The sequence below is a fragment of the Morchella importuna genome (genome assembly GCF_003444635.1).
Source record: "Morchella importuna strain M04M26 chromosome Unknown Morimp01GS006, whole genome shotgun sequence".
Lineage (NCBI taxonomy): Eukaryota > Fungi > Ascomycota > Pezizomycetes > Pezizales > Morchellaceae > Morchella > Morchella importuna.
The window spans coordinates 1121770-1135146 of NW_025763403.1; the positions used below are offsets into that span (position 1 = coordinate 1121770).

Here is a 13377-nt window from a genome sequence, read left to right on the forward strand (position 1 = left end):
CATGACATGTCACTCGCGTTGGGTTTACTGGTTAAGTGATAGATAGGATGAGTTGGCAGTATCCTGAGCCATGTATGCTATGGTAAAATCCTGACTGCTTTTTTTCGCGAAATTGCTTGCGGGGTAGTCTCATGCCCAGCCTCTGGTGCGATAGTAGTAGGTAGAACGGGGAACGAGTTGACAAAATTCTGGGAACGAAATTACTTGTGGGTATTGATCTTTTGATACATATGGCTATGTAGGCTACCTATCACCACCAGGTGTTTTCAAGAACTTAACTACTTACAACAAAGCACCCAGGTTGCAAACCACATGTGGTATATTCGAAACCCATCCTACAGTTTTCGATCACAAGGCATCACTCGACCCAGCGCAACCACACACCACGCAACTATATGACGGAAGTAAACATTCAAATGAGCAAAAATACACAACCACACTCTTTTTTTCTCCAAGCTTAACTGTTAAAAAGAAAATGCCCATGCACACACACACCCACACACCCACTCTCTCTAAAATCTCAGATCCCATCCAATTCCGGGTCCCAATCTCGGCAGCTCCTCCGCCACCTGCTGCACATCCTTGTCGCCTCTCCCGGACAGACAGATCACCACATCCTCGCCCTTCTTCATCGTCTTTGCCAGCTCCATCCCGCCAAAGATGGCATGCGCGCTCTCCAGCGCCGGGATGATCCCCTCCAGCTCCGACAGCTTCCGGAAGCCCATAAACGCCTCTGCGTCCGTGGCCGCAATGAACTTTGCGCGTCCCGAGTCCTTCCACGATGCCAGCTCCGGGCCGACACCGGGGTAGTCCAGTCCTGCAGAGACGGAGTGCGTCTCGTCGATCTGGCCCTCGAGGTTCTGGAGCACGTAGGTGCGCACGCCGTGGAGGACGCCCTTGGTGCCGCCGGTAAGTGTTGCGGAGTGGCGCGCGGTGTCGAGACCGTCGCCGCCGGCTTCGACACCGAGGAGCTTGACGCTGGGATCGTTGGAGAAGGGGTAGAACATGCCGACGCAGTTAGAGCCGCCGCCGACGCAGGCTACGACTGCGTCGGGGAGCTTTCCGCGGAGGGCTTGAAGCTGGGACTTGGTCTCGTTACCGATGACGGACTGGAAGGTTCGTACGATGGTTGGGAAAGGGTGCGGGCCGATGGCAGAGCCAATGATGTAATGGGTGGTTGAGAGGTGAACAACCCAGGCCCTGAGCGCCTCGTTGACGGCGTCACGGAGTGTTCGGGAGCCGGCCTCGACAGAGACGACTTGGGCACCGAGGAGCTTCATTCGGAAGACGTTGAGGGCCTGGCGGCGGACATCTTCGGCGCCCATGTAGACGGTGCACTTCATGCCGAACTTTGCGCATACGGTTGCAGTGGCCACACCGTGTTGGCCTGCACCGGTCTCGGCGATGATTTCGGTCTTTCCGAGGCGGCGAGCGATCAGAACTTGGCCGAGGGCGTTGTTGATCTTGTGGGAACCAGTGTGGTTGAGATCCTCACGCTTGAGCCAGATGTTGGCACCGTCGCAGTGCTCGGTGAGGCGCTCGGCAAGATGGAGCTGGCCCGGGCGGCCCATGTATGGGTAGTATGAGCGGTATTCTTCCCAGAATGCAGGGTCTTCGTTGGCCGCTACGAAGCCGGCCTCAAGCTCCGCAAGACAGTCCATTAATGATTCAGGGACGTACTGGCCGCCGAATTCACCAAAGCGGTCAGGGATTGCCTGCAGGTATTGGGATTAGCAAGTGGTTTTTGTGATCATGAGTTACGAAGTACATACGTGGGAGTCAAGCTCGGAGGCACTGAGTGCCATGAGCTGATCGCCGAGCCCAGGACCGGAGGGGACGTCCTTGTCAGTGATGACCGCAGTGGGGTGTACGGCGCCGGTCTCGTTGGCTTTTCCAATGGCCTCGACCATCCCGACTTCGCGGGTTGTGGCATTGGTGTCCCTGCCGACAACGTGAGCACAGTACTTCCTGACGGCCTCTGGCCTGGAACCTGGTGCGGCCTCGTCAAGAACATTGACGATCTGAGAGCCAATGACGACACCCTCCGCAAACTCGCCGACAGAGAGGAAGTGCTCGCGGGTGGATACACCAAAACCAACCGCAATGGGCGTGTTTCCGGATGACTCATGGACCCTCTTGCAGAGATCCCCGAGGCCAGCATTGAGTGTCCCTGTCGCACCGGTGACCCCCATGCGTGACACAACATATATGAACGAGTCTGCGATTCTGCACAACAGCTTCAACCGAGCGGGGCTCGTAGACGGCGCAATCAGTGGGACGTAGCTCATTCCCTCCTTTCTGCAGCTCTCACGGAAGCGGACGGCCTCCTCGGGAGGGAGATCGCAGATGATGAAGCCGTTAACGCCGGAGGACTTGCAGTCCTGTACAAACTTCTCGTCGCCGTATGCGAGGATGGGGTTGTAGTAGCCCATGAAGAGGACGGGGACCTTGAGGCCCTTGGCGCGGGCATCGCGGACAACGGCGAGAGTTGTGGTAATAGAAACACCGTTGAGAAGGGCGACAGTATTGGCCTTTTGGATAGTGGGTCCGTCGGCGATTGGGTCGGTGAATGGGAGACCGAGCTCGATGAGGTCTGGATATAGAGGAGGGGAAGAATATGAATTAGTTTGGAAAGTATGAAGAGAGGTTTGAGCAGTCTTTCGTACCAGCGCCACCAGCCTCCATAGCGAGCATCACATCAACAGTCTCACCGGCGGTGGGGTAGCCGGCGGTGACATACGTGACGAGGGCTCTCTAATATTTTGTCGGTATTAGCTTCAATTGCTTGATAAATCTTTTTGGGGGGGGAGAATGCACCCTGCCCTCGGCCTTGCACCTTGCGAATGCTTGCTTGATTCCATCGGCCATTGTATACTCAATAAGATGTATATGTATAAAAGTGAACTGATTGACAGGCTGTTGAGTGGTTGGAAAAACAAAGAAATAGCGGACTTGCCCAGTTCCTTATATATGTTCGGGAGTGACGTTTTGAAGGGAAAAGAAAAAAACGGTTGGAGGGGCCGGGTTCTTGGATGTACCTACATGTACCTACTTGGTGGGTATGCAATCGGCTAATGGAGCCGCAACCCCCGATAACAGATAAATATTTACAGCCATTTGGTGATTAAACACCAAATCCCGACCAGCAACCGCCCGGCGCAGGGGTACAGGGGCATCCATTTGGTGATTAAACACCAAACCCGCACCCGCCGGCGCACTCTATCTGAGTGATTTGGTGTTTAAACACCAAATATCATCCCGATAGTCTACAACGATTGTGTCGCGGGCGGGTGGGCATGGTTGACGTCAAGCGCAGAACCCGGGCGAGAATTAGTATTTGGTTATTAAACACCGTCAAACTGTCCACTACATGTAGCTACATGTTACTTGCATACATGTACCTCTGTCTTGCTGTGTAAGAGTCATACCTACGTTTTGTATGCGACCATAGACTTTGAACTTGATCAGTCCGGAGGCTAGCTATCGTGTAGCACTTAGAGTACTATACAGCGGTCGGGTAAAAAGTAGAGGATGGACCTGATAGCTGAATACATGTACTATAAGTTGTTTTTGTATTAATCCCGTCAGGCTAATGTCCTTTGTGTATGTACATGTAGTAATGCTTGACTTTCTGGCATCACGATACATCTGTAAAGGGGAAATATGATAAGGTTATCCCTAAAACGATCACCAGATTCTTCGATTCCAAATTAAAGAAAGTTTCATGTTACTCCAAGTACTAGCTGCCGTTGACTGGCTGCTTGCATGATATCGAGCTGTGTTACATAATCCCACCCCACATTCACATTGCACTGTCGCATCTCTTGAGGCTCACCTCGCTCAGAGTCTCAGACACGCCTCACACTAGCCATCCTGGGTGGAGGGGCAACAACAACCCCCCTCCCCATGCAGGTGGATGGCAGCTGCATAAGAAAAAAATCTAGAGCCAAGACTTCATGTCAATAATCCGCCTCTCCACGCCCACGAAGGTCTCATTCTCACCACGCTCAATTCCCCCCCCCCCCCCCAAAACCCTCCCTAATCTACCCTCTACCACCAGCAGACTCGCACAATGGCTGCCCGACTGCGTGGAGTGGCGAGTAAATGCATATTCTGTACTCTTGTCCCTAGGCAGATAACACCAATCCTCTCACAACTCCCGGGCGCAATCCCAGGAACGGTCCGCTACAGGTCTGTAAAGACAAAGGTACGGTCATACATAGCTTCAATTCGCCCCTCTTCCAACAAAATTATCCATATAACAGTGCAACAGTAGTATATATACAGCTAACTCGTCTCTCCAGCCCGCCTACCGCATCCTCAAAGACAGTAGCAAAAACCCCAGCGTCCTCACCGATAACCAACTCACAAAGATCCTCCGCTCCATTTTTGAGCGCATCCGACCCCCCTTCCTCCCCCAAGGCAGCGACCGGTTTCCCTCTGACTCCGTCCTTCCTGACTATCTTGCAGATCTAGGCCTCGAGCCCCAAAAGCTCGTGCAAAAGTTCCGCCTGTTCGAAAACGATGTTCTTTTTGCCGCAAGCTCTAACACTAAACGCGAGTGGAAGTCCCCGCGCCATGAGCTCTTCACCACCCGCTCCCAGATCACCGCCGCAATCTCCTCCAACGATGGACTCCCATTGTGGCTCAAAAAGCAATTTAAGGCTTTTGCAGGCACGGAGGTGGCCACCGCGGGGAAGGATGTGATGGGCAAGGTTGCTGACCTGCGGTACCCGCAGGAGTGGTATCCGGGCACAAGACACTACCAGCGCACATGGTACCTACACGTCGGCCCGACAAACAGCGGGAAGACGTACAACGCACTGCAGCGCCTTAAGGAGAGCCAGAGCGGTGTCTATGCAGGGCCGCTTCGGCTGCTGGCGCACGAGGTTTACGAGCGTATGAATGCTCAGGGAATACCCTGCAATCTTGTGACGGGTGATGAGCGCCGCATTGCGAGCGAGGAGGCCGGGATCTACTCGAGTACGGTGGAGATGGTAGATCTGGGCCGGCGGGTTGATGTCGCGGTGCTCGACGAGATCCAGATGATTGGGGATGAGGACCGTGGGTGGGCATGGACGCAGGCGCTTCTAGGTGTTCGTGCGAAGGAGGTGCACATGTGTGGTGAGGAGCGGACAGTAGAGCTCATCTCGAAGCTGGCAAAAATGATGGGCGAGAAGTTGGTCATCAGGCGATATACTAGACTTGGTGGGCTCCAAGTTATGACGGAGAGTCTCAAGGGCGACTTCTACCAGCTCGAGAAGGGTGACTGTGTGGTTACCTTTTCAAGGAAGAACATCTTTGCACTGAAGCGCGAGATTGAGTCTACTACGGGGAAGAAATGCGCTGTCATCTACGGCTCCCTGCCACCAGAAACTAGGAGTATCCAGGCTCAGCTTTTTAACGACCCCAACAGCGAATATGAGATCCTCATCGCCTCCGACGCCGTTGGTATGGGTCTCAACCTGTAAGTCCTATTTATAGAAACCCCAGTCATTGGTATCTCCTCTGATCATTGACCCACTAACACAAAAAAAAAAAAAAAAAAAACAGGAGCGTAAAACGTATCATTTTCGAAACGACTGTAAAGTTCAACGGCAGACAAATGGAGCCCGTCTCCGTCCCTTCCATCAAACAGATTGCCGGCCGTGCCGGCCGCTTCCGCGTCCCTACAAGCAAATCCGCAGAAACCCACGTTGACATCAGCGCCCCCGCTGCGCTCTCCGCACCCCTCCCGGGTCTGGTTACCGCCCTCGATGACGAGGACATGCCGCGGCTGCGGAAATCCATGGCCATTGAACCACAGCCGCTCCGCTCCGCCGGGATCCTCCCCTCCACCAACCACATCGGAGAACTTCGCAGCCCTCTTCCCGCCCGATGCGCCGCTCGCAAAGATCCTGCTTGCAATGCGCGATTCGGCGCAGCTCAATAAGAGCCTCTTCCACATGTGCTCGTTGGAAGATATTTTGATGACCGCGCGCGCGCTGGAGAGCGTCAAGGGCCTCACCATCACGGAGAGACTCATGTTTTGCATGGCGCCCATCACCACGGACGATGCTGTGCAGGCGGCTGCCCTCGAGATGGCAGAAATCTTGGCTAGCTCCCGCGACGGTAGCGTGCTTAATATGCAGACTTTTGACCTTGAGATCCTCGATATCGAAAACCCGACGCTGCCCGAGGAACTGCGTGCGCTAGAGTCTCTCCATAAGAGTCTTCTTCTGTACCTCTGGCTCTCGTAATCCGCCCTACCCCCCCCCCCCTTTTTTCCCCCTCCCCAGCTCATATGGATAGAGTTAACATTTGTCAATGCATAGATGGCGCTTCCCCGCAACATTTACACCCCGGGAAACCGCACAGGAACTCAAGGTTATCTGCGAGTGCCTCATCGACACAGCGCTTAAAAATATCAAGATGCCACGTCTCAAACACGTCCTCGATGAGCCATTCAACGAGGAGACGGTTGTGGAGGATGAGATGGAAGAAGACGAGGATGCAATCATGGACCGTGAGGAGGAAGGCGAGAGCGTGGTGCCCCATATCAGTGGCGAGGTCGTGCCGCTAACGGACGGCGAGATGGGCATGGAACCGAAGGAGTGGGTAGTGGGGAGGAGCGCTACGATCTAGTGGCGTTGCGGTTGCGCGGTATGGTGGTGGCAGTCGTGTGTATATATCATGTATGTTACTATATTGGAGTGTAGAATATTTTGCTGCGGGACCGGGTGGATAAAATGGTATCTTTGGCGGCGTTTATTGTCTGGTTATTAGTCTATATGTAACAACAGGAATCTGAGAATACTCCTCCTCTCTGGCTGGTTTTGTTTCAGGTGGGCGGCTGGGGGTGGGTGAAGAGAACATGATGGCCCTTTGTAAGAGAGAGTGTGTGGAAAGATGTCGGTTTGATCATTACCGTGTAGAGAATATATTACTTTACATTTTGTCAAAAGGCAAAACATATGTCAAGGTTTCGTGGTGTAGTTGGTTATCACACAAGTCTAACACTAGTTTCACTTGTGGTCCCCGGTTCGAGCCCGGGCGAAATCATGCATCTTTTTTCTTTTCTCCTTGTCGAGTAGGTAAACTTACAGTCAGAGCAATATATTTTAGCCAAAATACTGATCGCAAATCAGCCTGAGCGCCACTGTCTGTACCTATTGTTATTTTTGCTCCCAAAACAACTAACTGTACGTAGAGTGGGCTTAGTGGTGTTGGAATTTTTTGCGTGGGGGCGCTTATCAAGTATTGTGGATGCAGCGATCATTGGCCCTGCCAATCGTTGCTAGATAGGGAAAGTTCCGTCGACCTGTTTTTGGAATAAATACATATGTACCTACATATAGGTATTGCTTCCATCAGCGATGGGCGTAGGAGGGTAGTCTTCTTCAATATAGTGCCAATCTGAATATTGCAGTTGCAATACTGTAAGTAGCGATGTTGATGGCCAGTCGACTCCACTGTACAGCGGTAGGTAATAAGTGATGGAACACAGCGATACCTGTTTTGGTAAAATGCCACCAACATTTGGTGTTTGTACTCTCAGGGCGTTTCATCACTTATTACCTATCGCTGTATAAGGTCGGTCTTATCTTGCTAACGCTCTATTCGATTTCTCCTTTGAAAATAGCCTTTATTTGTTGAAGATTGTGGATAGGAGAACCAGAAAGAGCCCTTCTAGCCATGAGAAGGTTTTAAGATACTATAGGGTGTGTATGTGTTTTTAATGGCTTCAACTTGAGAGGGGAGGTGAGTAGGCTAAGTATTTAGTAGGCTTCCGGACCGGACTCGAGGCGTTGAGCTGCACGTACGGAATGTATGTGCTATGCTGCGCCTGGTGTTGAAGTAATGGCGAAGATGGAGTGCACATATTTTTGTGAAACAGAGAATTGTTGACTTGAGACACCAACGTATACGCAGTGCACTGTCTTTGCCTAGTCACTGGAAGTTAAATAGAAATTAATATGCTAGCTTGCTAGGGGAGAGGTATCTCAACCGCTACCGTAACCACAATATGTAACGGCAATATTGTATCTCGACTAAGCTGATAGATTGGGTCGTGCGAAGGAGCAGTTGCGCAGTTGAACGAGGATTTGTAATGGGGTTTCTGTCATGTTCTTTCGATTTCCGTTATGCGAGGTATTAGTCATCAACGGACTAGGAGTTGGATATATAAAGGGGCGTTGTCTCGTGTCTTTTCATGTTTCTCTTCCTTTCCTTTTCTCTTCACGGAATCTCTTGTACCTACTCCACGAATATTACTTTGTTCTACGCCTCGCCATAGGGTTCATCTAGTTTGTCATACTAGGCAGAGCCACCCCATAGTCCATAGTCGCGAATAGCTATTGCTACGTCCTTGCCTCGGTTGTATTCCTTGGCACCATAGTTCCTACGTCCATAGACCCCCGTTACACTAGATTCCGTCCTCTATTGCCAACCAATACAACACTATAGTTTACGATGTCGGAACACGCTCCTATCGACTACCAGCAACTTAGCAACACCCTTCAAACCTTCTTCCAGGAACACCCCCAGGTCGATAATACTGTCGGAGTAGAAGCTTATGCACTTCTTCAAAGGGCCCAACATGGCCTCGCTCAGTACGCAACGGACTTACAGGAAATGGAGAGGGAGGCGGGAAATGCAAGGGAGATGTTCGAACGAGATCTTGCTGCTGCTCGAACTCAACGGGTTGCGGTTGAGGTAGTTGCCCCTGATGAAGAACCGATTGGTGGCAATGATGCCCCACCTGTGCCTCCAATACCACCCCTTGTGGCTACTACCCAGCGGTCGGAGAAGCTCCCAGATTCTGAGGTGTTTAGGGGAGATCGTGACCGAGAAAGATTACACCTATTCAAGCAACAGATGAGGATCAAGCTACTGGGAAATGCCGACCGCTTTCCCACACTACAGTCCAAGTTATCCTATGCATTTAGTCGATTGGAGGGAGTTGCCGCTAATCAGTTCTTACAATATGTTGGAGAAGAAGGCATTGCTTTGCCTTCCATGTTGCGGTTTTATGAAATCCTGGATACTGCTTTCGGGGACCCTGATCGAATGCGCACGGCGAGGAGGAACCTTAGGAATATCCGTCAACGAAACCGAACCTTTGCTGATTACTTTGCTGAATTCCAACGGTATGCTGCCGAGTCAGGGATGGATGAAGTCTCTAGGATTGAGGCTTTGATGGAAGGTATTAATGCGGAACTCGATGAATCAATGATACACCATGAAACTCCTGCGACGGTAGATGCATGTGCGATACTCTTACAACGGTTGGATAATCGCCGTCGAGCGGCAGAAGCTAAGCGAGGAAGTAAAAAGCCTTGGAATGCTACTGCTGCTCCGACCCCTCGTCCCCCACCGGCGAATCCTGCTCCTGCTCCTCGTACTGCCGCCCCAGCTGTCAATGCACCTACCCCTGAGAACCATCCCTCGTTCCGCCCGGGAGGTGATGTACCGATGGATCTATCTGGGGGGCGTCGTCGCCCCACCCCACTGAAAGAAACGCCCGCTTAGCTGAGGGCCGATGTTTCTATTGCGGAGGAGTTGGACATATGGTTAGAGATTGCCCCCAAGCAAGGGGAACGGGAAATCAACCAAGAAGACCGGTTATGAGAGGAGCAGCATTGAGAGTGGAGGAGAATGATGGAAGCGATAACGAGTCGGCAAAAGATTTGTCCCTGCACTAAGTGGCTTAGCCCAGGGACCATTCAAGGATTTTTCTAAATTGCATATTTCTGGTTTTTCGGTATCAGAGGAGGAAATGGATGGGAACCAATTTGTAGTAACTTGTTCAATCTCACAGAATAAAAATACTTTCGTACCCACCTACGCCCTTATTGATACCGGAGCATCAGGATATGCTTTCATCGATGAATCTTTTGCACGCCACAACAATCTCACTATGACCCTCTCAAAATACCGCGCCATGTAGACGTTATAGACGGCAGACCAATCAAGTCAGGAAAGATTACTCATATTGCCGAGGTTTCACTAGACATCCATGGCCATCGAGAAACTGCGTCATGTTTTGTAACAAAGTTGGGACATTACCCGATTGTGATGGGGATACCTTGGATGCGACTGTAACGGCAATATTGTATTCCGACTAAGACGATAGATTGGATCGTGTGGAGGAGCGGTTGCGCAATTGAATGAGGATTTGTAATGAGGTTTCTGTTATGTTCTTTCGGTTTCCGTTACGCGAGGTATTAGTCATCAACGGACTAGGAGTTGGATATATAAAGGGGCGTTGTCTCGTGTCTTTTCATGTTTCTCTTCCCTTCCTTTTCTCTTCACGGAACTTCTTGTATTTACTCCACGAATACTACTTTTGTTTTACACCTCATCATAGGGCTTAACTAGTTAGTCATACTAGGCAGAGCCACTCCATAGTCCACAGTCTCGAATACCTATTGCTACGTCTTCGCCTCGGTTGTATTCCTTGGCATCATAGTCCCTACGTCCATAGACCCCCATTACACCAAGTTCCGTCCTCTATTGCCAACCAATACAACACCATAGTTTACCATGTCGGCACATCTCTCTATTGATTATCAACAGCTAAGCGATGCCCTTCAGACCTTCTTTCAAGAACATCCAGAGGTAGATGGCAATGTTGGGATAGAAGCCTATGCACTTCTTCAACGAGCACAACATGGCCTTGCTCAGTATGCAACGGACTTACAGGAGGTGGAGAGGGAGGCTGGAAATGCAAGGGAAATGTTCGAACGAGATCTAGCCGCTGCCAGGACCCACCGAGTCGCTGTTGAGGTGGTTGCCCCTGATGAAGAACCAATCGGAGAGGATAATGCCCCACTGGTACCTCCAGTTCCAGCTGTCCCAGTGGTCACCCAACGGTCGGAAAAACTCCCAGACCCTGAAGTATTTAAGGGAGATCGCGATCGAGAAAGACTACACCTATTCAAGCAACAGATGAAAATCAAGCTATTGGGAAATGCCGACCGCTTTCCCACACTACAGTCCAAGTTATCCTATGCATTTAGTCGACTGGAGGGCGTTGCCGCCAATCAGTTTTTACAATATGTCGGAGAAGAAGGCATCGCTTTGCCCTCTATGTTACGGTTTTATGAAATCTTGGATACTGCTTTCGGGGACCCAGATCGAATGCGTACGGCTAGGAGGAACCTTAGGAATATCCGTCAACGAAACCGAACCTTTGCTGATTACTTCGCCGAATTCCAACGGTATGCTGCCGAGTCAGGGATGGATGAAGTCTCTAGGATTGAGGCTTTGATGGAAGGCATTAGTGTGGAACTCGATGAATCGATGATACACCATGAAACTCCTGCGACAGTAGATGCCTGTGCGACACTTTTGCAACGGTTAGATAATCGACGACGAGCGGCAGAAGCTAAGCGAGGAAATAAAAAGCCCTGGAATGCTACTGCTGCTCCGACCCCTCGCCCCCCACCAGGGAATTCTGCCCCTATTCCTCGTGCTGCCGCCCCAGCTGTTAATACACCTGCCCCTGAGAACCATCCCTCATTCCGCCCGGGAGGTGATGTACCGATGGATCTGTCCGGGGGACGTCGTCGTCCCACCCCCGCCGAAAGAAATGCTCGCTTAGCTGAGGGCCGATGTTTCTATTGCGGAGGAGTTGGACACATGGTTAGGGATTGCCCCCAAGCAAGGGCAACTGGAAATCAACCAAGGAGACCAGTGATGAGGGGAGCGGCGTTGAGGGTGGAGGAAATTGACGGGAGCGATAACGAGTCGGCAAAAGATTTGTCCCTGCACTAAGTGGCTTAGCCCAGGGACCATTTAAGGATTTTTCTGAATTGCATATTTCTGGTTTTTCGGTATCAGAGGAAGAAATGGATGGGAACCAATTTGTAGTAACTTGTTCGATCTCACAGAATAAAAATACTTTCGTACCCACCTACGCCCTTATTGATACCGGAGCATCAGGATATGCTTTCATTGATGAATCTTTTGCACGCCACAACAACCTCATCATGACCCCTCTCAAAATACCACGCCATGTAGACGTTATAGACGGCAGACCGATCAAGTCAGGAAAAATTACCCATATTGTCGAAGTTTCACTAGACATCCATGGCCATCGAGAGACTGCGTCATGTTTTGTAACAAAGTTGGGACATTATCCGATTGTGATGGGAATACCTTGGATGCGACGCCACGACATCACGATTCTACCAAAGGAAAATTTGCTTATTTTCGATTCTCAAAGCTGCCGTCAACATTGTTCGCTTAGTGGGACTACAGTTACGGTTTATGGCATATCAATTCCCCTACCGGAAACCCATACCGTTACCATTTTGGCGACCGAAAAAACTACCATTGATGTGGAACAACTGATACCAAGAGAGTTTCATCACTACATTCATATGTTTGAAGAATATGATGCTTCTGTACTTCCGCCACATCGACCATTCCATGATATGAAGATAATATTGGAAGAAGGCAAGCAACCACCATGGGGACCAATATATGCCCTATCTCAAGTGGAGTTGAAGGCACTCTGGGATTACCTTCAGGAGAACCTACCTAAGGGAATTATCCGCCATAGCGAGTCGCCAGCAGGAGCGCCTATACTATTTGTCAAAAAAGCCGATGGGACTCTTCGTCTATGTGTTGACTATCGAGGCCTCAACGCAATTACGATTAAGAATCGTTATCCATTACCGTTACTGAAGGAAACCTTAGCCAAACTGTCGAAAGCAAAATATTATACTAAGTTGGATTTACGTTGGGGATATAACCAGATCAGGATAGCGGAAGGAGATGAATGGAAAACGGCGTTCCGAACTCGATATGGACACTTTGAATATACGGTAATGCCTTTTGGACTAGCGAATGCTCCGGCTACTTTCCAACATTGGATCAATGATATCTTACGCCCCTATCTAGACCAATTTGTGACGGCCTATCTAGATGATATTCTCATCTATTCCGAAACCCTTGCAGAGCATAAAGATCACATTCAAAAAGTTCTAAAGATACTCGATGAGAATCATGTCCATCTCAAACCCGAAAAATGCGAATTTATGGTTCAAGAAACGAAGTATCTCGGCCTAATCCTCACCCCAAACGGCAACAGAATGGATCCAAAGAAAGTTATTGATGTTCTAGAATGGTCGACACCGACAAACCTTCATGATGTTCAAGTGTTTTTGGGGTTTGCAAATTTTTATCGACGGTTTATTTTGGGATATTCGAAGATTGTCGCCCCGCTTACAGCCCTAACAAAGAAAAATGTTAAATTCGAATGGACGGATGAAAGGGAGGAAGCATTTCAAACCCTAAAGAAGATGTTCACAACAGCACCTATACTAGTTCATTTCGACCCAGATCGAAAAATTGTGGTGGAAACCGATGCATCCGACTATGTTTCAGCAG

At 50.2% G+C, this 13377-nt stretch overlaps 3 protein-coding genes across 3 annotated transcripts; 2 read left to right on the forward strand and 1 right to left on the reverse strand.

The window, feature by feature from the left end:
- Positions 1-512: 512 nt before the first annotated feature.
- LAJ45_03105 (uncharacterized protein) lies at positions 513-2868 on the reverse strand (the record flags this gene model as incomplete). Its single annotated transcript, XM_046112694.1, has 4 exons — positions 513-1715; positions 1773-2593; positions 2667-2754; positions 2818-2868. The coding sequence occupies 4 exons, from the start codon at positions 2866-2868 to the stop codon at positions 513-515; spliced, it is 2163 nt and encodes a 720-aa protein (XP_045974183.1).
- A 1204-nt stretch (positions 2869-4072) lies between these two features.
- LAJ45_03106 (uncharacterized protein) lies at positions 4073-5932 on the forward strand (the record flags this gene model as incomplete). Its single annotated transcript, XM_046112695.1, has 3 exons — positions 4073-4207; positions 4305-5467; positions 5554-5932. 3 exons carry the CDS (start codon positions 4073-4075, stop codon positions 5930-5932), a joined length of 1677 nt encoding a protein of 558 aa, XP_045974184.1.
- A 13-nt stretch (positions 5933-5945) lies between these two features.
- Positions 5946-6624, forward strand: LAJ45_03107 (uncharacterized protein; the record flags this gene model as incomplete). The annotated part of the gene is made up of 2 exons (XM_046112696.1): positions 5946-6235; positions 6315-6624. The coding sequence occupies 2 exons, from the start codon at positions 5946-5948 to the stop codon at positions 6622-6624; spliced, it is 600 nt and encodes a 199-aa protein (XP_045974185.1).
- Between the last annotated feature and the right edge of the window lie 6753 nt (positions 6625-13377).